General features: G+C 44.2%; 2 protein-coding genes across 4 annotated transcripts in view; one reads left to right on the top strand and one right to left on the bottom strand.

Annotated features, from left to right (window-relative positions):
- The window catches only part of LOC137417036 (uncharacterized), a 49,772-nt gene extending 24,491 nt beyond the window's left edge, over window positions 1–25,281 (top strand). For 2 of the 3 annotated variants that reach the window (XM_068102763.2, XM_068102772.2), the window contains exon 3: window positions 1,641–4,892. In XM_068102763.2, coding sequence (XP_067958864.2) covers window positions 1,641–2,392 — 752 coding nt within the window. In that variant the 3' untranslated portion in view covers window positions 2,393–4,892. Of the gene's footprint in view, window positions 1–1,640; window positions 4,893–24,898; window positions 24,968–25,156 lie in introns of those variants that run through there. The other variant, XM_068102784.2, reaches the window with a different exon arrangement.
- LOC137415395 (E3 ubiquitin/ISG15 ligase TRIM25) overlaps window positions 25,049–27,513 on the bottom strand; it is a 57,804-nt gene continuing 55,339 nt past the window's right edge. Inside the window, exon 8 of the transcript XR_013621896.1 lies at window positions 25,049–27,045. The gene's annotated coding sequence lies outside the window, so the exon portion shown is untranslated. The remainder of the gene's footprint in view (window positions 27,046–27,513) is intronic.

The raw sequence follows: 27,513 nt of genomic DNA, 5'->3' as shown, positions 1-27,513 counted from the left end.
TGCCTCTGCACAACGAAAGACGGAGAACTTTCTCAGCTCGCCAAACGGGCAGCGGCCAGTACTTCAAACGTTTGGTCTGAATCAATCCATAAGTTTTACCCTGAGCTTGCGAAGCAAAAAGCAGGGTCAGGCGATCTGGGGTGTGCGTGTCTGCATTTAAAAAAAATCATTTTCTTGGCAACCGTTGGTCTGATCGACACAAGAGTTTCACCATAACACGAGCCTCACCTGTAGAATTTTTTTATTCATAATTATGATGTCATAGGTCGCATGATATCCCTGGTGTTGGGCCTGGTGTCCCTGGTGTTGGGCTAGCGGCTAGGGTGCCAGCTTAGGATCCAAGGATCCTGGGTTTGAATCCCGGTCGATCGCTGAATTAATGCCAGGGGGGTTGACTCAGCCTGTCATCCTTCCGAGGTCGGCAAATTGAGTACCAGTACACTGGTAATTCCCTGTTTATCGTAAAAAGGTGACAAACAGGGTTGGCGGCAGGTAGGGCATCCGGCCGTAAAACATTGCTTCAAAAAGGGGACCAAAAAAAACAACAACAACCACGGTCCCCGAAAAGGCCAACCCCCGCAATGCGGGGGAAAATGGCCTCTAAACGGTGGTTTTTATAGGTCGCGTGATATGAACACCATCTTGGAAAAACTTTAAACCTCTATATCTCCGAAAACGCTCAATGGAAAAAATTGAAACATGGCTTATTGTCAAGTACTCCCCATGGGGAATAAGATGTTAATGATGATGTCATCGGTGCCTTCATTATGACGTCATAATTCGACAAGTATAACACTCATCCGATCAGCATGATTTTTTTTCTCTGCAACTTGATCTGATGGACACAAAATTTTCACCATAGTGCTATTAAAGGGGTATTAAAGGATTAATTATAATTGAATTTAAGAGGAAGAGGAATTGTAAGAGAAGACTTATGTTGCTTTAGACTCGATTGCAAAAAAATCCGGAAGAAAACACATGTTTTATTGCCTTGCTCTGTCTGCATTGGGAAACACACCTTGTTGAGCCTGAGCACCTTGAACATCGTTCCATGTAATCATGACATTTTTATTCGACCGACCATTCAAATCACAAAAGTAATAACAACAACTACAATAATAATGGTGGCATAATAATAATATTAACATTATTACAAATTAATAATATTGATAAGAACACATAATAATGATAACACGAGCACCTGAAGAAGACAAGAAGCTTAATGGTGCCACCATGCACCCCCATTGCAAACAACTTGGACATAAACTCCTGATGTAACTTGGACAGACTTGGCTCAGATACTGGAGAGTTCATCAATACATCTGTCCACAATGTGTGAGCTATGTCGTTTTGTCACCGGTGCATTTTTCATTCCCGAGAGTTTGCTTCTGTCTCGATCTTGTCCACCCTATATGTGCCGTCTACTACCCCTCATTGCACCCCACACCCATTTTGTCCTTCAACATTTCTCTTGGCATTCCCTCCCTTTCTCTACTGATCCTTTTGTTCTGTTGCGTCCTGATCCGTTCAGTGTTCTAACTCTTCCATGAGCCTTGACTCTGTCTACAAAAAAATACAGCAGGTGCTGAGAAACGTCTTATTTTAAAACAATTTATCCTTTTTGTGAATGTTCTTTGCAGAGAGACACGAGAACCTCGTCACGAAGTTCGCCTGCACCTTGTGCCGTCATAGCTTCGCCACGAAGGCTGCTTTGCAGGTGCACGCGGAGAGACACCAATGGGTTTCCGGTGATAAAGAGTGCAAACGCATTCGTAAAGGGGGTCAAACATCTACACGGAATGTTTGTGGTAAGAGAATCAATGTGTCAACGAAGCCCAAGAAGCGTGTGCGAACTCGGGCCGCGGAGCGCCCGTACAGGTGCAAATATTGTGTGAAGACCTTTTCGTATCGACCAAATTTGATAAGGCACATGTGCATTTGCGTTGGGGATAAGCCGTATGCCTGCACTGTTTGCGGTAAAGGATTCAGTTGGCCATCGCACTGCCAGTTGCACATGAGGATGCACACGGGAGAGCGCCCATACATGTGCACGATTTGCTATAAAGGATTCAGTCGGTCGTCGAATTGCCAAATACACATGCAAACGCACAAGGGGGAACGACCGTACACGTGCACCGTGTGTGGTAAAGGATTCAGCCGATCGTCCAACTGTCAGACGCACATGCGGACGCACACGGGTGAACGTCCATACAATTGCAGCGTTTGTGCAAGGACGTTCTCCTATCAGTCCGCCTTGAGAAACCACTTGCGTACCCACACGGGGGAGAAGCCGTACATCTGCAATGTCTGCGGGAAGGGGTTCAGTCAGTTACCGACCTGTCAGAGACACATGCGACTTCATGCGGGTGAGAACTGCAAGGACTCCATATGAAGGACGCAACAACCGCCTAAAAAGCCTCAAACGCCCCACCTCAGGATTGGTCATTTTTCGGTGTATATTCGCTACTCTTGTAGTGAAAACGGTCTGGAAAATGATCTCGGGCTTTCATTGAAGTTATTACCTCAGTTTTAACTCTGTACAGTACATCCTTAAATATCGCGGATTTGAATGTCTTGGGTTTTGACCAATAGCAGGAAACCTATTGGTTCACGAGTTATCAAGTGACCACTATATTCGTCATCTGTGTGTGTGTGTCTGTCTGTGTGTGTGTCTGTCTGTCCGCAGCATAACTACCCGATGATATCATCCGATCTTGATGAAACTTGGGTGGGAGGTTGATATCATGATCTAGTTGTGTCCTGCCGAGAGGGGGCGTATTGCGCTCATTGTGGGCGGAGCCACGCCTGAAAAAGATGTCTTTTTAGAGGGTAATCGAGGTCAAGCTAAATCTTCTCCAAGGGGTTTGGTGGAATCTGACAGGTGTTTCGATATTTGGTTAGGCCAATGTCATGTGTCTAGCTCCACGGAGCTCGATTTTTTTATTTTTTTTTCCATTTCATTTTTCACCGAATTTTCGTTATTGTGTAGCTAACTAACCTCATAACTGATTATACATTATTTTCTATCATTTCAAGGTCAGTAACCTTCGTTTTGACATTTCCGGGTCTGGCCTGTCCGGGCCTGTTTCGGTTATAGTCCGTACTTTGTCATTGAATACTGCTAGCTCATGAACCATCGTCGTCTCCTGACTTGTTCTTTTCTGATTGTTATCATTGGACTTAATTTCGACCAATTGTGGGGTTTTTTTTAGATGAGTCATCGATGGCATCCGCCCGTATGATTATCTCGCATCATGAGCCTTTTGCTGTTAACAATGGTGCCCAAACCTGAAACTATGGACAAAATTAATTGTGCAAAAGGCAGAGAAGGGTTATCACGTTATCACGTGACAAGAATCGAGTTGTTAGACCAGGTTGGGTGGAGGTGAAAGTGTGGCATCTGTGGGACATCATTACGGGATAAATGAATCGACTGTGCTGTATGTCCGTAAAAGGCAGTCAAATATCCATGCAAGTGTTGCCGCCAGCGCTCCGCAAAGTGAAAATGTCATTTCAGTCCCATGATCCTCATATTTATAGGATGGAAAAATACCTTAATGTTTGCATCGAGGACCAAACACAGGAAAAAGTGCCTTCGAGTGGACTGTTGATACGGGATAAATCATTCCGCATTCACCAACATTTCCACGAGGCACCCGGGGCCGAAGATTCCAGTTCAACCACCACTACCCACAAGTTCCACGCCAGCAAGAGCTGGTTTGAGAACTTCAATGGAAGATTCGGCCTCCATCATGTAAACTTAGTCGGGGAAGCAGACCATGATGCTGCGGACAACTACCCACTGCATCTCGTGAAACTAATTGAGGTGAAGGGATTTATGCCGGAGCAGGTCTTTACCGTCAACGAGACGGGATCATTCTGGAAGAGGATGCTGTCTCGTTCCTTCCTGTCCAAGCAGGAAAGATCTGCCCTGGGGATCAAGGTGGCTAAGGATAGTCTTACCCCCCCCCCTCTATGTGGCAATACAGCAGGCGACTTTGTCGTAAATCCAGTGCTGCTCTTCCGATTGCTGAATCCCTCCGCGCTCCAGACCCCAGCAGCATCCTCAACATCCCGAGCTAAGTCATTGTGGTTTATATTTACGGCAGAGTACGTAATATTTTTACTCACCTCACTGGTTTATAAAAAAAAAAATCAACTTGCTGTTTTGGAATAAATAAGAAAGGTAAAAGTCATGTTTTTGTGTATTTTATACTGTATGTATTTATTTTATTCACATCTTCATCTCATTTGTGGTGTTTATTTTTAGCTTCCGCCCACCTGCCTCCGTATTTTCTCGAAGGGACCTAGCCCCCCTTTTCCCATATGCCCTTGCGTTTAACTATCGTGGCATTTTCCAGGAACGTGACCCCCGCGATATTTAAGGGTTTACCGTGCTGGACAATCTACAATGAAATGAAAGATATTTACTTCTAAGTTATTGTTTTTAGGGTAAACACTTCCTGCCTGTGAAGGAATCTGTTGTATTGAAATGGTATTTTGATTACAAACAAAGTCGATTTGTTTCACGAACTAAAGACGGACTTGTAGATACAAAGCTGTATTCACCATTATACATTTTGAGGAATGTTATTTGTTGTTGTTTTTAAATTTTGTTATTAGAGATTGTGTAAATATTTCCTCACATTATGGCAAACTTTGTGGATGGATAAGACGTGCCCGTTGGGGAAGAGATGTCGTGACGTGGGTTTCGTTCACCCGTATACCGTTTGTTGCTGGCCTTTGATTGCAAACATCACTCGGTGCACGATTTGCATTCGAGCACAATCTGCAATATATACATTTTGTAAAAACCAGAATGGAGATGAGAGGAGTATCTATTTTCATTCACAACTCCTAATAATTGTGGAATAAAGTACAATTATATTTAACGTGCCTTCTTTCAGTGCAGTTGCAGAAGTAGTGCTGTGGATGAGTTTAAATGTTAAAAAGAGAAGATCCCCTCCAATCCCTTCCACCCTTCAACCACTAAAAAAAACCCAGGGCACCTCCATATGAGTGATAAAGAAATACAATAGGTTCAGACTGGAGTGGGGGCATGGTGGTGGAGGGACGGTGGTTGTTGGCGTCCGTTACCTGTCGAGTTGCAGAAACTGCAATAAATTACTGGAGAGTTCATAAATTACTGGAGAGCACCTTACCCCGTGCATTCTTTGAGAAACAAGAACATGGGCGGGGTCTGCGAGCAGCAAATTTGATTGGTCGTGATGATGTAAAAGGCCGTAATATTTTGTCCAAGTACTGCGAAATGGAAGTTTTGAAAATGCCACAAAGGCGATTTGTATTCTTCAGTGTTCAAGTCTATAATTCAATTGCAATAAAATAACGTTTTTAAGAGTTTTAGAAAAAAGGACCTTTTTCGGAAGTGTACCGCCATTGCTGCAGCGCCTTTTACACCACCTTATTTAACACGTCACGTTAGGTTTTCATGCCTGTTGTTTGTGTCCTTTATGACATCCTTAAAAACAGTAAGTTTCATTTTTGGAATGATTTTCAGTTTTGTTTGACTGCCAGAGACAGATGGAGTAAAATATTTATCTCGTCCGCGCATGCGCGATCGGGACACTTACAGAGTCAAAGTACAGTAAACTGCAGGTTCGTTTTCCGCTTCATGTTTTCAATATACATTCAATTGAAATTAAGTTGTTCCTCGGTCATGAATGGAAAAAAATAATGAACTTGAGAAGATCGATTGAGTGCAACGCTGGAAGGCAGGTCTTTGGCTTCCTTACAAAGGTGATACTAGGTGGTTTGCCATTGCCTTCCCAACAGTTCGTCAAATTTGTAATTTGTTCAGGATGCCGGTGATAACTCGCCTGGTCTTGGCGAAGGACAATTCTGGATCTTTAACATCCACCAACTAATGATGGTAGACGGGACACCCAGCTTAACGTCCATCGGAGGGACGGTACACACAATGATGATCACCCTGTCTGTGAAGACCCGGGATGACAGTATCTATGTCTATCTACCCTTGCCGAGTGTGGTGCGGCGTGTCTGTTATGTCCTGTGTACAAATCATCAGCACGGTGGCTCTTGCACTTCATCAAACTTTCCCTGAATCCAAGATGACAATTCGATTTTTTTTTTTTTTAGTTCATTATTCTGTAATAATGTAGCATAATCTATGTCCACAAAGTAAATTCAGAGGTAGAGAGAGAAAGGAAAAAGGAAGTGAAGATGGGCAGAGAAATGCAACTAGCAGATAAAAAAGGTGAAGAGATGGAAGTTTAAAATGAAGGAAACACAAATAGAAAACGAGAACGACACTCTTCGACGTCACGACGTCGACCGATACGCCTCCGCCCACATTATTACATCATTATACATACTTTCACCAAGTTTGATTTAAATCCATTCAGCTGTTCTCTAGTATCACCTTTTACCTGACATGACTTCTGACCTCACCAAAATCACCCCACTCCTCAGCTTTGATGCCAAAATGTAATCGGTTCATTTATTGCATCATAATACATATGATTATGCCCTGTTGTTGGGCTAGCGGCTAGGGTGCCGGCTTAGGATCCAAGGATCCTGGGTTCGAATCCCGGTCGATCGCTGAATTAACGCCAGGGGGGTTGACTCAGCCTGTCATCCTTCCGAGGTCGGCTAATTGAGTACCAGTTCAATGGTAATTCCCTGCTTGTCGTAAAAAGGCGACAAAAAGGGTTGGCGTCAGGAAGGGCATCCGGCCGTAAAACATTGCTTCAAAAAGGGGACCAAAAAACAACAACAACCACGGTCCCCGAAAAGGCCAACCCCTGCTTTGCGGGGAAAAATGGCCTCTAAACGGTGGTTTTTAATACATACCTGTACCAAGTTCGATTTAAATCCTTTCAGTTGCTCTCAAGTATCACATTTTTACCTGACATGACCTCTGACCTTTGATCTCTGGAAGCCATAATTCAATCAGTTCATTTTTGCATCATATATGCTGACACCAAGTTTGTTCAAAATCCCATCATTTGTTCAAAAGTTGGCATGGCGACAATTTTTACTTAACATGACCTCTGACCTCTTTAAAATCGAATCAGTTCATCTTTACCTCATAATACATACCTGCACCAAGTTTGAATTAGATCCCTTCAGCCGTTCTCAAGTTAATGTTGGTGTTCACTGCTGTGTAAAGCGAAAGACTAGTTGAGGGCTCGAAACCACATTTTAAACATTCCGTGGAATTTCCACCTGTCCCTGCTAGTTATGACATATTGCAACCGAGTCAAAATCAGCAAAGTTGTAATAAAATGTAACACAGATGTCAAAATACAAAACTCTTTATTCACATATCACAAACAAGTGTTTTATAAAAGTTTACCTACCATAAGATAAGGAACACTTGAAACGATAGTTATGTAGCCACTTTTACACTAAATTGAGCCTTTACCTCCAGATTTCAAAGCTTGCGCACGTTCTTTTTGAAGGTGAAAGTTGTGCTTTTCCCCCCTGGATTTCCCCCCTGTAGCCAATTTGAGGGCATCGAGAGTGTTTTCTGATAGTGATTTAATATCTACCTTTCTGAAATAACAGTGTTATTATGAAACGTGCCTTCCTCACTATCTTGTGAACATTCCTCTTTTCTCCCGCCTTTGGAACAAACTCCCTCACTCCCTTCAATCCCACTCCTCCCTCCAGGTCTTCAAAACAGCTGTTCACCACCATCTCTTATCTTCCCCCATCCAAAACCTTGATCTTTGCTACCCCCGTTAATACACCCCAAATCCGCCTCTTTAAATCCCCAACCTCTTTCCTCAAATTCCTGGAAGTGTTCATTTGCTTTATACCATGTACCCCTCCCTCCTCCACCAGCCCTCCCCCTTCCCCTTCCCCTCCCACAGATATACCGACGTCCCTGTTCTCTACTGTTGTTGTGCTTGTGTGCTTCCCTCTCTCCCCCCTCTTGTCACCCACTCCCTTAATCGCATGTTTTATGTGTCTGTTTTCATGTTCAATGTGTTAGCTCTTGCTCGAACCTCGATTCTGTATACAAAAAAAACGTGAATCTGTTTACTTCCATTCACGGCTTTACACCCAGAGTGGAATAACAATTCTCGCCTAACATTCGTTTTGTTATGCATTATGTTTTGCACTCTGTCAAAGCGCCTTTGGGCTTCATGAAAAGCGCTATACAAAATAAATGAATTATTATTATTATTATTAACATCGTTTAAACTAGAACGGAACTCGGTAGAGCACAAACCTCCGCCAGGCTGAACAGTTTACGTTTTCTATCCCACTAATAGGCCAGACCTGGATTCGGACCTCAACCAAAATCTAACCGGCTTGTTCTTGTCACCTGACCAACTCGTCCACCACGTTTAGTCATAACTCGCCCATAACTCTTTTAAATATCACCAGAATGACTCGGCGCGCCTCATCACACGTCGTTTCAGAGGGGTGGGCATCTTTGACCATGTCTGCTTTCTCAGGGAATGAGGGATAGTGGGTGGGGTTTAGTGGTGGTGATGGTGGCTTGGGGGTTAGTGGTGGTGATGGTGGATTGGGGATGGTGGGGGTTAGTGGTGGCTTGGGGATCGTGGGGGTTAGTGGTGGTGATGGTGGCTTGGAGGTCGTGGGAGTTAGTGGTGGTGATGGTGGATTGGGGGTTAGTGGTGGTGATGGTGGATTGGGGATTGTGGGGGTTAGTGGTGGTGATGGTGGATTGGGGGTTGTGTGGGTTAGTGGTGGTGATGGTGGCTTGGGGGTTGTGGGGGTTAGTGGTAGTGATGGTGGATTGGGGATCGTGGGGGTTAGTGGTGGTGATGGTGGATTGGGGATCGTGGGGGTTAGTGGTGGTGATGGTGGATTGGGGATCGTGGGGGTTAGTGGTGGTGATGGTGGCTTGGAGGTCGTGGGAGTTAGTGGTGGTGATGGTGGATTGGGGATCGTGGTGGTGATGGTGGATTGGGGATCGTGGTGGTTAGTGGTGGTGATGCTGGATTGGGTGTCGTGGGGGTTAGTGGTGGTGATGGTGGCTTGGGGGTTAGTGGTGGTGATGGTGGCTTGGGGGTTAGTGGTGGCGATGGTGGATTGGGGATCGTGGGGGTTAGTGGTGGTGATGGTGCCTTGGAGGTCGTGGTGGATTGGGGATCGTGGGGGTTAGTGGTGGTGATGGTGGATTGGGGATCGTGGTGATGATGCTGGATTGGGGGTCGTGGGGGTTAGTGGTGGTGATGGTGGATTTGGGATCGTGGAGGGGTGGTGGGGGAATGCAGCCAAAATTGTGTGTTTGGGGTGTTTTGGGTCTTCGGGGCCATTTGGGACTTCAGGGTCGTTTGGATCCTCTGGGCCTTTAAGGGTAATTTGGGGTGTTTTGGGTTTTCGGGGCCATTTGGGTCTTCAGGGACTTTTGGATCCTCTGGGCCTTTAAGGGTATTTTTGGGTCTTTGAGGTCTTCGGGGTCTTTAGGGTATTTTGGTTCCTCTGAGTCTAAGGATATTTTGGGTATTCAGGGTCTTTTGGGTCTTCGTGGCATTTTGGGTCTTTGCAGTCTTTAAAGGTATTTTGGGTCTTCAGGGGTCTTGGTGGTCTTAATGGTCTTGGGGGACTTAAGGGTCGTCAAAGGTCTGAGGGGTGCCAACAGTCTAAAGGGTCGAATGGTATATTCCAACAGTACGTAATTAAGAGTTCACGGACTGTGTTTTGGGTGGTAATTTTATTTCAAGAAGAAGAAGACGTTTTGGTCACAAATAAACAAACCTACAAACATCACGATATACGTTTGCTCTATTATAATAAGATGTTATGTATCACTTTTCACCCGATCTCGCAATGGTGGAGAATCACTTAAAATTAAATAATTCTCATATCCGAATCCGTATTCAGATCTTCACCAAAATCGAACCGAATCGTCCTCGTCACACACCACCTGTCCAACAAGTTTCGTCCAAATCCATCCATAGCTTTTTGAGATATCCTGCTATATATCGTTTTTGGCCCTATCTCCCAATGGTGAAGAATCACTTAAAAATCTACTAGCCGAATCCGGATCTTCACCAAAATCGAATCATTTCGTCCTTGTCATAGACGCTACGTCTCTGCCAAATTTCGTCCGAATCTGTCCACAACTTTTTGAGATATTTTGTTCACAAACGGACAGGCGTGAAAACAACCTCCATCTACCTTCGGTGGCGGAGTAAAAAAAAGATATGAACACACCGCGATAAAGTACCAGCTGGAAGGAGCCAATTTCACCTTCATAATGTCTTACGCATTTTATTTTGATGGACACATTTCAACGAGTTTGGATTATCAGCATCTATTTTGCTCCCCAAAGGGAAATGCAGTATCCGACTCGGGCAATAGTAGTAAAAAGAAGAGTGAATTCAAACACAAGTCTTGGATTATTCAGAAAAAAACCACAAATTACGACGTCGGAATGGCGGCCCCTCCAGGACTGTGCCCAATAGCCGAGGAAACTGCTTCGGTAGCCCGATGCACCTGAAGATGCAAACGGGAGTGGGCTTCTTCTTCAACTGATTTCGAAAAGTAAAGTCAGAGGTCTACTTCCATGAGACCTACCACTATTGCCCGGTATGTGTCATCCAGCAAAGCTGGAAATTATCCCAACGACGTGGTATCGAAAAGGTATATAAGAGACACTTATAGAATGACTACAAGAGAAAAATGTATCATGAAACAAGAAAAAGCTACTTTTTACTGCATAACTAGATTATAACGCGTGTTAGTTTTGACGGACACTATTCACGATCTGCCCACCAAAGTGTCCATCAGTCAAAAAGAGGCGCGGGAAAGGGGTGGGAGAGGTATAAAACACAAGGAAACTGCTAGGACTTCCAGGAAAGAAGTCGGAATATTCCAAAAAGTGGATCTGGGGTGAAAATGGATCTGGTAGCGGGGGTAGAAAAGATCAAGGTTTTGGATGGGGGAGGATAAGAGATGGTGGTGAACAGCTGTTTTAAAGACCTGGAGGGAGGAGTAGGATTGAAGGGAGTGGGGGAGTTTGTTCCAGAGGCGGGAGAAAAGAGGAATGAAGGAGTGAAGGTGAGCAGAGAGTCTTGATTTTGGCAGTTTAACCATAAGAGGGTTGCAGGCAGATCTTGTGCGACCTGTAGGAATATTTGCGGGACAGAGCCCAGAGAGAGCTGGGGGGGGGGGGGGGAGCAAGGCCAGAGAGGAGTCGGTAGAAGATGGAAAGACCACCTACCTGCCTGCGGTGAGTGAGTGAGAGGCCCTTGGAGTTAGCTTCATCGCGGGAGATTCCAATGATTCTGAATGCTTTGGTTTCAACAGCGTGAAGACGGGCTAGGTGTGAGGCAGGAGCACCGGCCCAGAGGGGAGAGCAGTATTCCATTGAGCTGTGGATGAAAGCTTTATATGTGGTGAGGAGCTCACGTGTGCCAAGGAAGGACTTCGCACGACGGAGGATGCCCAGTCGGCGACTGGCTTTGGAGGCCAGATTTGAAATGTGGTTTTCCCAAGAAAGATCATGGCAGATAGTGAGACCCAAAAGATTGAGTGACAGAACTTCTTCGAGAAGATTGATGAAACTTGACCACAACAATTCTGTTGAAACTTGACCACAACAATTCTGTTGAAACTTGACCACAACCTTCATCATCCGTGATGTACCAATGTTTGTTCGATTTCAGGGTGGCATAGTTACGAACCCGAAGACCCAACCCAACAGACATGTTTGTTCGATTTCAGGGTGGCATAGTTACGAACCCGAAGGATCGGTAGCCGACACAATTTCGGTCTTCGAGGCCGGCCGATAGGCATAGTGTGACCAGAAGGGATGAGGAAGTGACCACGTGGCCCTCGACTTGGTGGGGTTTGTCCGCACAATGTGAGCGCATCAGGATGAACTTTAGCCGGGGAGCGTTTGGGCGCCCCGGTCTGATACTGCTGCCCACGCGCATAACAACTTGTGAGTGCACGTGGGTCCCGGCGGTCCCACTGGCCTAGCGCTACCATGTTTAGACAGCGAAATCCGTCCCCGGGCACCGGCACCTACTCCCGGAAGTCGAGAGAATAGCGGCGCCAGGCACGGTAGGACACCCGCGGAGCCCCGGCGGACCAGGGACGCGTGAGCCTACGCGTTAGCGTGCTATGGCGGAACCAACGGCTTCGGCCACGGCCAGGTCGATACTCGGGCCGGCCGCACCGGAAATCAGTTCCCAATGTTTGTTCAAAGCATTGGAAAAATTGAGGTCTGATGAGGTACATGGGGTGGGAGGGGACGTGGGGGGGGGGGGGGTCCCTCCAAAATACGTATTTTTTTTTTTCTTTGTTTGTTTAAAGTCTTATGATTATGTTGGTATGATTCTGAATGCTGCCCTGTCTTCTAGCAACCATTGAAATTGGTTTAAAATACCTTTAGTCAGTGCAGTATACTGATTTTGGCAGTTTAACCATAAGAGGATTGCAGGCAGATCTTGTGCGACCTGTAGGAATATTTGGGGGACAGAACCCAGAGAGAGCTGGGGGGGGGGGGGGCAAGGCCAGAGAGGAGTCGTAGAAGACGGCTCACCCTGAGCGTCATTTTTTTCTTAATACGCCACTTCATACTGGTGATACCGATACCGGTGCTTCATCCAAAGCTGTAACTTTTTGAAAATTAACTAAAAAGTCATTAATCGAAAAAAAACTGATGAATCAATAAATATATAATCGATTAATTGATAAATCAATAACTCAAAAATATCCTTTATAGTGACATCACTTGCTCATTGTCATGTCCAAATATTAGCTTCCTCGCACAAAAGGTGCCTGAGATATTGCCCAGATGAGAAAGAAAATAAATGATAATTATAAAATAATTAAAGAATTAATAAATTGGCTAATAGAACACATAAACCACCACCATTTCATCCGAATCTAACTTTAAAAAAAGTTATTAATTGTCATTAATCGAATAATTAATCGATTAATTTATTAATCAACAAATCAAAAATAGACTTTGCAGCCAAATCATTTGGTCATTGTCATGACCAAATATCAGCTACCTAGCTCAAAATGTAGCCTGGTGTTGGGCTAGCGGCTAGGGTGCCAGCTTAGGATAAAATCCAAGGATACCTGGGTTCGAATCCCGGTCGATCGCTGAATTAACACCAGGGGGGTTGACTCAGCCTGTTCATTCCTTCTGAGGTCAGCTAATTGAGTACCAGTTCACTGGTAATTCCCTGCTTGTCGTAAAAAGGCGACAAAAAGGGTTGGCGGCAGGAAGGGCATCCGGCCGTAAAACATTGCTTCAAAAAGGGGACCAAAAAACAACAACAACCACGGTACCCGAAAAAGGCCAACCCCCGCTTTGCGGGGAAAAATGGCCTCTAAAGGTGGTTTTTTTTTAGCTCAAAATGTGCCTGAGATATTGCCCAAAAGAGAAAGGAAATAAATAAGTACTTAAATAATCAATAATAATTAAATAACTAATCAATTAATTAATTAATTAATCAAAAAACAAAAAATTGCATTTTTGCCAAAGCACTTGTTCATTGCCGGGCCCCCTTTGGTGCCCGGCAATGACGTCATGCAGCGCCTGGAGACGGCATAGGAAATGAGCAGTGTACAATTAGAATGAATAGAAATAAAGAAAGAAAAAGCAACAATTAGAATGAAAGGTCCATAAGCAATTACATCGTGCGTATCCAGGCATGTTACAAAAAGCTATGCCAAAAAAGGATCCTTCAATTATTTATTATTTTATTTTTTTCTCTCATATTTAGGTTTGATTCTACTGTGAAGCGCGGTGCTACGCGCGCTTGCTTGCACAACAAGAAGGAAGCGGACAACGCGGTGAGTTTAAGAGTCTTTATTAAAAGAGCTCACTGTAGCACTGGCGCGCTCCGGGCTGCGCGCCCGGTGTATATCCCGCGGCCACGCCTACCCCTCGGGCGTGGCCGCCGCCCACTTGGTGCGTGGAATGATGCCCTCACGCCAGTGAGCTTTCGTGTCCGCCACAACTGCATGAAATTGTCTTTGTCTATTAAATTTAAGCAGAGCATCATCATTTGGCCAATTTCTTAAATAGACACTAATTTAAAGGGGAATTGGCCTACACTTATTACACCACAGCCGATTCTGACTAAACTACGTAATTAACCCCCAAGTCATTTTCAAAACCATATCATACCCAATTACCTCGTCGGCTAACTTGTGGCAAAAAAAACAAACCATGCTTTTTGAAGCTTCTCTCCAATGGAGCAGGTGCTGAGAAACCTTTTTTATTTGTTTGTTTAACATCTACAGAGAGACACAAGAAGCTCGTCGACAAGTTGCCCGCACCTCGTCTCCTGATAGCTACACCATACCGGCTGCTTTGTGGGTGCACGTGGGGTGGCACCGACGCACACGGAGAGCGCTCGTACACGTGTAAGATTTGAGATGAAGGATTCACTCGGTCATCGAATAATTGTCAGTAACACATGTGGATCCACACAAATGAACATCGACACGCGCGCTCTGTTTGTGCCAAGGGATTTTGTCAGTCATCAGAATGTAAGGTACAAACACAAACTCAGCAGTCACTTCTATGTGAGCATCATGAATTAGAAAATGATTTTGATGGCGAGGTCATTTCATTTCAAAACATACATGTGGCCCGTGACGACATATTGAAATTCTTATGTGGCCCATCTGCAAAAAGAATTGCGCACCCCTGCTATAAATGTTTGTGTGGTATGCCCTTAAAATATTCTAAATGGTACGCTCCAATAGTAGTTAGGGTCTGAAGAGTCAAAATGGTCTAAAATAGTTAAGGGTCCAAGCTGTCTAATTTGTCTGAAGGGTCGAAAGGGTCTGTGGGGTCTAAAGGTTATAGGGGTCTAAAGGGTGAATGGGTCTAAAGTGTTGAAAGGGTCTTAAAAGTAGTAGGGGATCTTGAGGTCTTGAGTGTCATAGGGGACTGAAGGGTCTTAAAGGATCTTAGGGTTCTAAAGGGTCTACAGGTCTAAAAGTCTTCAGGAGCCTAAAAGGTGGAAGGGCTCTAAAGCTCTACATGTTTAAAAGGTATGTTCGTAATTAATAGACGGTCAAGGTCCAATAATACGTAATTAATAGACTTACTCACGGACCAACTCACATTCAAACAGTACGTAATTAATAGACGTACTCATGGTCCATCTCACATTCAAACAGTACATAATTAATAGACGTACTCACGGTCTAACTCGCATTCAAACAGTACATAATTAAGATGTACTCACGGTCCAACTCGCATTCAAACAGTACGTAATTAATGAGCGTACTCACGGTCCAACTCACATTCAAACAGTACGCAATTAATAGATGTACTCACGGTCAAACTCGCATTCAAACAGTATGTAATTAATAGATGTACTCACGGTCAAACTCACATTCAAACAGTACGTAATTAATAGATGTTCTCACGGTCCAACTTGCATTCAAACAGTATGTAATTAATAGACGTACTCACGGTCCAACTCACATTCAAACAATATGTAATTATAAATGGGCGTACTCACGGTCCAACTCGCATTCAAACAGTACGTAATTAATAGATGTACTCACGGTCAAACACATTCAAACAATGCGTAATTAATAGACGTACTCATGGTCCAACTCACATTCAAACAGTACGCAATTAATAGATGTACTCACGGTCAAACTCACATTCAAACAGTACGTAATTAATAGATGTACTCACGGTCAAACTCACATTAAAACAGTGCGTAATTAATAGACGTACTCACAGTCCAACTCACATTCAAACAATACGTAATTAATAGACGTAATCACGGTCCAACTCACATTCAAACAGTACGTAATTAATAGACGTACTCACGGTCCAACTCACATTCAAACAGTACGTAATTAATAGATGTACTCACGGTCCAACTCGCATTCAAACAGTATGTAATTAATAGATGTACTCATGGTCCAACTCACATTCAAACAATACGTAATTAATAGACGTACTCACGGTCCAACTTGCATTCAAACAGTACCTAATTAATAGATGTACTCACGGTCCAACTCGCATTCAAACAGTACGTAATTAATAGATGTACTCACGGTCCAACTCACATTCAATCAGTACGTAATTAATAGACGTACTCACGGTCCAACTCGCATTCAAACAGTACGTAATTAATAGACGTACTCACTGTCCAACTCACATTCAATCAGTACGTAATTAATAGACGTACTCACGGTCCAACTCGCATTCAAACAGTACGTAATTAATAGACGTACTCACGGTCCAACTCGTATTCAAGCAGTACATAATTAATAGACATGCTCACATGGGTCGAACAAGACTTTCCCTCGACGAGGGTTCACCATCCACCCATGTTTTTTGGTTATATATGCAGTATATACATATCGATACGTGAATTGGATGAAAATTGACGATTTGTGACTGACCTATTGACCTCAAAAAACAATAGGATTTGAGCTTGTCACTACCTCTACCTCCTTTGTTGGATCCACAACTCTCTCTCTCTCAATAAGACAAATCCTTTGTTGGATCCACTTAGGCAATTGACAGACAGACAGAATAACAGACCAGACCAACCGATATACTTGCGAATCTTCGATTTTGCAAGTACCAAACAGACAGTGGTGAAAACATGAGCTCCGTCCACTTTCGGTGGCGGAGGTAGTAACTTGATATTACATGCATGTTGCTATTACACCTTTATCATGTTGCAATTTATGAACATTGTACAAGCTCCATTATGAGCCAAAGATCACTGTAAAAAGAAGTAAATACAAGAGCGAAGTCAGTGGCGTGCCGTCGCAAATCCCCACGCTGCCCATCTAAAGCAAAGTTAAAAGATGGGAGGGGAGGGGGGGGGGAATTAATGCGCTGCAACCTTCATTATGTAACCCTTGGTCATCATGTCAAGTTTGGTTGAGATTGGATAAGTAAGAACGGAATGTATTGGGGTCAAAAATTCATCAGACAGACGGACAGACAGCAAATGTGTATTTTAGTATGATTATTTTAACAATACAATTATACCACCCCCTTGTGAACACGACATCATCTCCTTCGGCCTAACGCGGTTAACAGACACCGTTAATGCGGTTAGTACAACTGATAGTAAAGACCTGGGGGCCGGGGGGGGGAGGTCTGGTGACCCCAAAGGGTGGTGGGGGGTATATGCTTGCCATCGGGCTAGCAGGATAGCCGAGATGTTTGCACACTCACATTTGAGCTATCGAGCCTGGATTTGAATCTCAAACCAGCTATAAACCACCACCCTAGTACTTAAATGAGGTCATTCATTTCCATTAGGACATTAAGCTGGAGGACCCATCAGCCAGGTCATTGGATTGATGGGTAAAGATCCCCACTAGGTCATTCAGGAACAGTAGGCGAGTTATCGCCAGCACCTTGAACAAGTCCTTGTTCCTGGCCAGACTGACTGCTGGGAAGCAACGACAAAACACCCAGCACAACCCTTGCCAAGCAGCCATGTAGGCATCACCGTAACGATCAGGAACATGGCACAGAGAGGATGGTGATGCTCGTTTTGGTTTCATTAATCCGACAGTTTATTATTTCTGAGTATAATCCAGAATTTTACTACCGTACAGACTTTTACTTAAACTCAATGCCTAAGTATCAACAATTTTTTATGCCGAGGGATCAGCCCCAAATAAATCCAAGAATGCTTGGTGGCTGCGTATTGTCGATGTGCTCCTCATATGTTACCGTCACCAAATGTGGTTGGGATGGGCAGATGTGACCGACCCGACGATTAGGATGGGCAGATGTGATCGACCCACAAATTATTTCCCAGGCCGTGGCATTAATTACCTCCGCCACCAAAGGTGGATGGAGGTTATGCTTTCAACCCTGTCTGTTTGTCCGTTTGTTTGTTTGTTTGTTTGTGAACAAAATATCTCAAAAAGTTGTGGACGGATTCGGACAAAATTTGGCAGAGATGTAGCGTATGTCACAAGGACTAAATGATAAAGGCAGAGATGTAACATATGGCGGCTCGGAGAGACTCCTCCGGTAGACCGTGGGTCTTCAACCAGGTGGGAAATGGACCGAGGTTACCCCGAGCTCTCATCGACGCCATCTTCCGTCAAGAACCCGCGCTGAGAGATTCCAAAATAAATTAATTATTCACTTTTTGTTTATTTTTCTGTGTATAGTTTGTAAGTTCTAATGTCATATATAAATACTATTCACCCTCAAAACGACATTTTAATGGAAACTCTTGATCTACACGTGTTATCGACTTATGTGAAGTTTATAATTTCCTCTTCCAGCAGCGCCATTATGGTTGCTAGGTCAATGGACGCTGCAGAGTCCATTATGTCCCGTGTTCGAATGCCGACATCGATGAGTTTTTAATGTCAGATTCCAGAGAAACCTTTATGCCGGCAGCCCAGAGCATTTTGGTCAAACGAACAAGGTACCAATATCCGAGTACAGAAACATTTATTGTGTAACCTAACATATTCAGATATGGATGTCTGCCGGGGACCCCCTGCTGCGTGGGGTCCCTGGGGCCCAAAGAGGGGGGCCAAATAATGGGCTGGATCAAACATTGGGGGTACCACATGAAACCAAGTGGAAATCAACAGGTACATCTCACAGAGCACAGAGTGACCACCGCCAGACAAATTTGCCTCTGCATAGGCCCCCCCAGACCCCCCTGAAAGGGTCCTAAAATTTGGGCTGGATTAAACATAGGAGGTACCACATGAAACCAAGTTAAAATGAACAATTACACGCTACTAAGTACAAAAAACCCATCGCCAGACAGATTGTCTGCTGCATAAGGCCCGCCAGACACACCCCAAAAGTTGACCCTGGGGGCACTGTGGTAGAATTGGCCTAGAACATATATCAAAAATACCACATGAAACCAAGTGGAAATCAACAGGTACATCTCACAGAGCACAGAATGACCACTACCAGACAAATTTTCCTCTGCATAGAGAGTACCAGACAATCTGAGTCTGCACTTCCAAAGAGGGCGCCACAGCATGTGTAATGAAACATAGGTGGCAGCAGAGCTTTTAACGTCTGCTTTGAGGGTCAACAATGGTCAAGGTCATGTCTTGTTGTTAAAGATAGAAGGATCTTCTTCGAGATGAATGTAAGTAAATTGAGGCTTATGAGCTTACATGTAAAATAGAATAATGGCATAACAGATTAGGCCTACTGTTAAAAAGTCATGGAAATGGCATGGAACTGTTTCTTGTGACTAAATGTATCTGATCAGATAATGAAAGCAGGTCTACTATATAATATAGGCCTAGGCTAGGCTATGCTCAGCTAGGCATGTGCACTTTTGCACAATTAGGCTACCTGATCGACATAGGTTGTTTAACCAGTCTTGGACAAAATATTCCAGGAACACAACACTCTTTTATTCTGCTTGTGACTGAAACTCAACAGCAGCCATTTTGTAACAAACAACAAGACTAAACAATATGAACCAAGACAGGGCGGTATTATCAGCTTTGCAAGTTACACTGTACTACAGGTTTTCTCATAGGTTCATGATAATTTGGAGAGTGGATGGAGGTCCCAATACCATTTATGTGTCATTAAATCTCATAGGTCAGCAATACATGAAACTCCCATTAGCCAAAAATTCTGAATTCTAAACACCAGTTTCATTCTGACTCCTATCAGCTGTTATCAGTAAAGTACAATGTTAAACAAGCATTCTGTGTATTGCGCTGCAATACATGTCCCCTACCAAAGTTCAAAGTGCCATAACTTTGTCAAAAATGATCGAAAATGTAAATTTATGCACGGTTGATGCTGGTTTTCAAACTTGATCTGAGGTATGCTGAGACACGTGTGTCACGCCTCGCCTCGTTGATAAGCCCGCAAGGTCGCTCCGTGGAGCGGCCTGCACGTATTGCACTGTGTGAATTATATAAACTAGGGCATGCCCGTACTATATATATATCTAAAATTATATCCCCCCCCCCCCTCTATTTACATGAAATGGTTTGGTCCATTCGCAAAGCCAAAGCGAACGGCTTGCGAGTACGGTGACAATCCCCCCCCCCCCCCCCCCCCCTCTATTTACATGAAATGGTTTGGTCCATTCGCAAAGCCAAAGCGAACGGCGAACGGCTAAATCGCCATAGCCGTACCCGTACGCTCTCACATCACGCATCTCACATCACGCATCATGTTTTTAATTCAATTACTATCCGTAATGGCGCACGCTCTCACAGGAGCTCCGGAGGGTCGCATATCGCAGTTACGATGAATCGCAAATTAGTTTTAATTCGTTTTAAAACATAGTTTAACGCCAACATAGCGCCAACATAGTTTGCCAACGTGAAATAAATGAATACGCTCTCAAATGTGCCGTCCGAGGCAGAGTCTGTTCGCCACGTTCGGCACACGTGATAGCTCGCTGCTCTCTGATTGGTTGAATCGTTTTTTGGACATAGCTCGGTAACTACTTCTCCGATTAATATTTCGTTTTAAAACATAGTTAAACGCCAACATAGCGCCAACATAGTTTGCCAACGTGCAATAAATTAATACGCTCTCAAATGTGCCGTCCGAGGCAGAGTCTGTTCGCCACGTTCGGCACACGTGATAGCTCGCTGCTCTCTGATTGGTTGAATCGTTTTTTGGACATAGCTCGGTAACTACTTGTCCGATTAATATGAAACCTTGAAAAGGCACATCCTCAGGTCCCCAGCAATATACCTGGCAAGTTTCAAGTATATCGGACCCGTGGTTGTCGAGAAACAGCGGTTACATACACACATACACACACACATACACACACACACACACACACAGAGATTAGTGGAATTATAGATAGATTATTACCAACTCACGGTCTGAGGTACTAGCGATTCAAGAGATATCCATTTTTTATGGCACATTGGAGAAGCCAATGCGAGGTTTCTTCTTCCTCAGCTTGTCACAACTCTGTCAAATGCGATCGAGTTTTAAAAAGTCAGAATTTGACCAAATCTGTTTTATTCGTTTGTTAATATACCTCAGCTATTGACAAATCTTAAATTAGAATTTTATTTGAGGTTAAAATGACCGTGACAGGTCGTGTCCAACGATGCTTTCAGTCTGTACATGTGATAAATAATTAAATCCGCACACTTGACGCCTCTTTTCTTCACGCAATAACAACTTCTAGCTTCCAGACCGTACATCCAATCATCTTGAAATTTTGCACACTTGTTACGCTTCATTGCTTCTACTATAGTATGAAGTTTCATGTCGATCAATAAAGCGATTCAAGAGATATCCATTTCTAAAATATTTTCGTTTAACTAACGATATCTGCCAAACCACGTGAGCTATCGCAAATTCCAAAAGGACATTTTAGTAGACTGACATGCGGAACAGATCTGTGAAGTTTCCCCTCGATTGGATCAAAAATGAGGGAGGGGCTCGGTTTTAAAGGTTCATGCTTTAAAACGTCATAAGTCTGAAAAGCTGAATGCTTCAACTCTGTGTTTGCCTCTAAATCTTGTGTCCCAAACCCATCCCTCTCTGTACCCACCGTACCCAGTCATACCCAGCTGCTCCTGGACTCTGTGTCCTTTCCTCCTGACAAGGTGGAAAAGTTTCTGTCAACCCTCGACTCTGATTCTGCAACTGGTCCTGACAGCATCAGCCCACGGGTCCTAAAATCATGTTCTTCTGCTCTTTCACTCCCTCTTTCTGTTCTCTTCACCCTCTCTTTTGCTCAAGGTCATCTGCCATCTGCTTGGAAATCAGCCAACATCACCGCTTTGCACAAAAAAGGTGCAAAAACAGATCCCAGCAACTACAGACCAATCAGCCTTCTCCCAATTATCAGCAAAGTCATGGAATCCATCATTGCTTCAGATATTAAATCTTTCCTCTTCTCCAATGGCTTGATCTCTGATCATCAATTTGGTTTCAGACCTGGTCACTCTACTCTGGACATGCTGCTTCTGCTTTCTCAACAATGGATGGAGGTCCTCAACGCCAAACAGGAAATTAGAGCTGTCTCCCTTGACATTTCACGTGCCTTCGATACGGTCTGGCACCCTGCTCTGCTCACCAAACTCTCCTCCTTTGGTATCCATGGAAATCTCCACGCATGGCTGGCGGACTTCCTCTCTGGTCGTAGTCAACGTGTGGCCCTGAATGGGTTTCTCTCATCTCCTCTTCCTGTTCAGGCTGGAGTTCCCCAAGGTAGTGTTCTGGGCCCTGTGCTTTTTCTGGTCTTCATCAATGATCTCTCTGACTCTCTTGAAAATCCTCTCTATCTCTTTGCTGACGACTCTACTCTCTGTCGCTCCATTCCTCATCCCTCAGATCGGCAGTCTGCAGCCTCCTCACTCTCTGCAGACCTGGACAAAATCACAGACTGGTCAAACAAGTGGAACATGTCTTTCAATCCTGACAAATCTCACACTCTTACAATGTCTCTCCGAAAGGACCGACTGGACAACCCTCCCATCTACTTTCGCAACAATCCTCTCCAAGAAGTTCTGTCGCTCAAGCTTTTGGGTCTCACTATCTGCCATGATCTTTCTTGGGAAAACCACATTTCCAAGCTGGCCTCCAAAGCCAGTCGCCGACTGGGCATCCTCCGTCGTGCGAAGTCCTTCCTTGGCACACCTGAGCTCCTCACCACATACAAGGCTTTCATCCGCAGCTCAATGGAATACTGTTCCCCCCTCTGGGCTGGTGCTCCTGCCTCACACCTTGCTCGGCTTCACGCTGTTGAGGCCAAAGCTTTCAGAATCATTGGAATCTCCTGCGATGTAGTCAACTCCGAGGGCCTTTCACTCACTCACCGCAGGCAGGTTGGTGGTCTTTCTGTCTTCTACCGACTCCTCTCCGGCCTTGCTCCCCCAGCTCTCTCTGTGCTCTGTCCCCCCAATATTCCTTCAGGTCGCACAAGATCTGCCTGCAACCCTCTTATGGTTAAACTGCCAAAGTCTAGGCTCTCTGCTCACCTTCACTCTTTCATTCCCCTTTTCTCCCACCTCTGGAACAAACTCCCCCACTCCCTTCAATCCCACTCCTCCCTCCAGGTCTTTAAAACAGATGTTCACCACCATCTCTTATCTTCCCCCATCGAAAACCTTGATCTTTTCTACCCCCGGTAATTCACCCCAGAGTCCTTGCAGTGTTCATATGTTTTATTCCTCTCCCACCTCCCCCCAAGTCCTCCCGATGTCCCTGCTCTCAAATGTTGTGTTTGTGTCCTTCCCCCTCTCTCCCCATCTTGTCTGCCGCTCCCCTTGTTTTTTGTGTTTTGTGTGTCGGTTTGTCTTTTTGTGTGATTAATGTTAGCTCTTTCACGAGCCTCGATCTTGTATACAAAAAAAAACCATGTGACGCATGACGTCATGCTCGCTGACTTTTTTGTTCGTCATGGGTATGCGATTCTGCTTGCAAAGTTTGGCCTCGATCTGTTCAGCCGTTGCAGAGAAAAAGGGGTTTGCGTGTTTTCACTAAATACAATATGGCGGCCGAACCACGTGACCTGTGACGTCATAATTACCATTAAAATATTCTACAGACCGAGTCCCTCCTATGCTGAAAATTTGATCTCAATCGGTCCTATTATTGCAGAGAAAATCTTTTTTAAAGGAAATTAAAACTTTAAAATGGCACTGAGTTAAGGATCATCAGAATTATCAGAATTCCCAAAGTTCAAAGTGCCATAACTTTGTCAAAAATGATCGAAACGTCGTGAAGTTCGAACTTGATCTGTAACTTATCATGAGGAAACGATGTGCCAAGTTTGAAATCATTAGCATTAAGCGTTTAGAAAAAAAGTCCGGAAAGCTGTTCTTTGCGTGATGGACTGACGGACTGACAGACTGACGGACGGAGGGACGGCGTGCAAACCAATGTACACCGGTAGGGGACTAATAAGAAAAACACTGCACCCTGCCACCTTCACTTTCTGAAGGCCAGTTACCATGAGCTTGCTTAATGCCCTGAATCAATTACCGATCGCATCTGCACACATTGGGAATCTCAATAAACAATGGAGCCTCTTGTGTAACCTTGGCCAAGGCAGTGTGATCAGTCACCTCCACGGTGTGTGTAGATACATTTAGACAGCAGCTTGGCAATGCAAAGGAAGGATCATTTCTTATGCTTTACCACAGACATTTGTTCAGCTTCAACTATTGTTTCAAGTGCGTTTTACTGTTTTGGACTTGGTTTTAATGCTGTTTTGATTTTAATTTGTAACTATCTTTGGTACTGTGTTTAGTCATGGTTTAGTCATGCTTAGTTTAAATTTATAGAGTTTTATTTTTGTTACTGCATTTGACATAATATTTCGTGGTTTGGTTTCGGTGTGCTCATTCCATTCGTGGGTTTCTTTGTTTAAAGTTCTCAAATCGTCCTTTTCTGGCAATTTTTTTTTTTTTTTTTTTTTTGGTTACTTATATACCATTGTCCCTCTTATTTCTTCCTCGTGTAATTCGAGGACTCTCGGACAAATTTGCCGAGAATCAACCAATCAATCAAATCAATTTTCCAACTCGCCAAAGAAGCAACCTCAGATGTTGAGTCTTGAGCGAGTTCCCCCTGCATTTAGTTTTATTTGGTCTATTTAAGTGTTCCATTTTTCTGGGTGGAACAATACTCTTCCCAATATTTTAGAACTGTGTACATAATTTTGTCGGTGAACTTGCAGGCAGTGGCATAAATTGCCTGTTCACACCTCGTTCACTCATGATCAGATAAGGGAGAATATGTTGAAAAGTGCTCCATCCCAAACCAGGCAATAGCCACTAGTTTAGGCAATAGATACACCCACAACGATTTATGACAGTGGTACCGATATTGCTGATCGTTAAACAACTAATCAGGTGTGCATCGTTCAGGTGGGCTTGGTTCATTCGTTTTAATTAGAATTCAATTACAAAATTGATATAATAGCTTTGTAATAACCATAAACTATATAATGTGTGCTTTGTTCTCTTTTAGGCAACAGACACACCCACGATGGATGATGACAGCCCTAACAACATTGCTGATGGTGAACAATCTAATCAGGTATGCATCCTTGTTCAAGTGGAGGTGTACCATGACCATTGACCATGATAATCACGAAGCACCTAATTATTTGGCCATCAATGTTCTTCCACAAAGCAAACTCTGTTTATTCATTTTAATTAAAATTCGCCAACACATAAATTTAGGGCCTGCTACAAACCCATAACCTAATACTTTGTTCTATTCTAGGCTGCAGACACACCCACGATGGATGAGGGCAGCTCAACCGACATTGATAATCGTGAAGCCGATCTGGTGTGCATCATTTGTAAAGCGAGTCGAGATGAATCACTGAAGATATTCGTGGACAGAACGTGGGGTGCATTGAAGAGGGCGGCAGAGTTTAGACTTGCACTGAAGTCGGATCGCTATATATACACAAAGAATTAAGTTAAGCACCCCTACACAAAGAATTAAGTTAAGCACCCCCTAATATATTGGCTAATATATTTAGGCGTATGCACCTAAAAACATTCAACCAACGGTACCCTTTGGTGGTGGCTCGATTATGGTCTGGGGATGCTTCTCCCATGACTGTAAATTGGACCTGATAACTGTGCGAGGTAACCTCAACGGAGAGCGATATGCCGAGGAAATCCTGAATACCACCGTCATCCCGCACTTCGATGACCACACCCTCGCCAGCAGACCCATCTTCATGGATGACAACGCCAGGCCTCACCGTGCGAGACGCGTCCGAGCCTTGCTGGAGCAAGGTGCTGTGACAACCATCCCCTGGCCTGCGTACAGTCCTGACCTGAACCCCCTCGAGCACGTTTGGGACATGTTGGGACGACAAATTGCGAAGATGGTCCCTCCAATAGCCAATCTGGATGAATTGGAACGTGCATTACATCGGGAATGGAACAACCTGCCACAGCAACGCATACGACGGCTTACAGGGTCTATGAGACGTAGGGTTGAGTCAGTGATCCGATCACGTGGGTCCTACACACGTTATTGACGCAAAGATCGCTAGAGGTCTTCTCAGAACAATGACTGTACGTTAGAAAACATAAACGTCATCCACACTGTCCGTGATGGACCTATAGCTCCATACTTAAATTGAGGTGAAAATATGCCTAAAATTCCCAAAAAATTTCACCTTAAATTATTCAGAATAAAATATTGAAAACGGCATGATTGTTATGTTTTTATGTGACCATAATATCACTTCTCCAGAAAATATAGCAATATCATGGGTATATTACACTGTTTTGACGACAACAAACTTGTAATGTGCGAGGTTGTAAAAAAACGGGGGGGTGCTTAACTTAATTCTTTGTGTATAGATACAACTACAGAAGTCAACATGCAGCAACAAGCAGGTAATGCAAAGTACCACTCTAAATGCTACAGAAATTACACTGCTGTGAAAAGGCCATCAACAAATTCACAAAGCGACTCTCCCTCAAATCAACCAAAGACTCGGCGCAGAAGTTCGATGCCACCATCGGATGCGAAAGGTTTATTGAAGGGCTCCTGCATCTTTTGTCCTGTACTGCGTAAAACCATCAACCGTAAGGTGGAGCCATTGTCAGATTGTCTTACAAAAGACGGTTGTGATAGCATATTTTCAGCAGCTCCAAGAAGTAGCAACGAGCGGGTCAAAGCTTTAGTCCATAGTGGAGTTGACCTGATCGCCAAAGAAGCCCAATATCACAAGTCATGCCGTCGGGAATTTTTCAAAGAAGTTGAGGGGGCTGTTCCAAAGAATGAAGACGTTTCGAATAGGCGACTGCATTCTACTACCTTCGGAGCAATATCAGCTCGAATCGAGATGGAAGTCATTGGTAATCGCAAGGCAATGCTGTCTACTTCGATTCTTGAATTATACAAGTCTGAATGTCTAAGTGCAGGTGGGACACCAGACGAGATTGAAAGCTACACGGCACAGGCGTTGATAAAGAAGATAAAGGACAAATTTGGGGACAAAATTTCAGTATCTATGTATGACCATCGAAAAGGAAATTTTGTATACAGTTCCAGTACGTCTGATGCTGATGCTAGAGCAAGCCTCCATAAGGATGATGAGAAGCACGTCCATGTGATTCGCACTGCGGCACTTCATCTTCGAGCTGCAATACAGGCAATGCCCAAATCTATAACACCGACTCCAACATCTGTAGAGACACTCAAGTCATGTTCACGTGACCTGCCAGGAGAAATTTTGCTGTTTTACAAAACACTCCTTTGTGGCCTTCGTGAACCTTCAGGTGTTGATAACAGAGAAGCAGTGAATAGAAAAGTGATAGGCATGTCATCAGATGCAGTGTATAACACGTCAAGGGGTACCGTGCGGCCTTGGAAACACACATTACTTGGATTGGGATGTGGTACCTCCCATGTTTAATCCAGCCCAAATTTTGGGACCCTTTGAGAGGGGTCTGGGGGGGCCTATGCAGAGGCAAATTTGTCTGGCGGTGGTCACTCTGTGCTCTGTGAGATGTACCTGTTGATTTCCACTTGGTTTCATGTGGTACTTTTGATATATGTTCTAGGCCAATTCTACCACAGTGCCCCCAGGATCAACTTTTGGGGTGTGT

Source organism: Myxine glutinosa, chromosome 1 (assembly GCF_964187855.1).
Source record: "Myxine glutinosa chromosome 1, kmMyxGlut1.1, whole genome shotgun sequence".
Lineage (NCBI taxonomy): Eukaryota > Metazoa > Chordata > Myxini > Myxiniformes > Myxinidae > Myxine > Myxine glutinosa.
The sequence above is the reverse complement of the archived record's forward strand: the minus strand, read 5'-3'. Positions and strand labels throughout refer to the sequence as shown.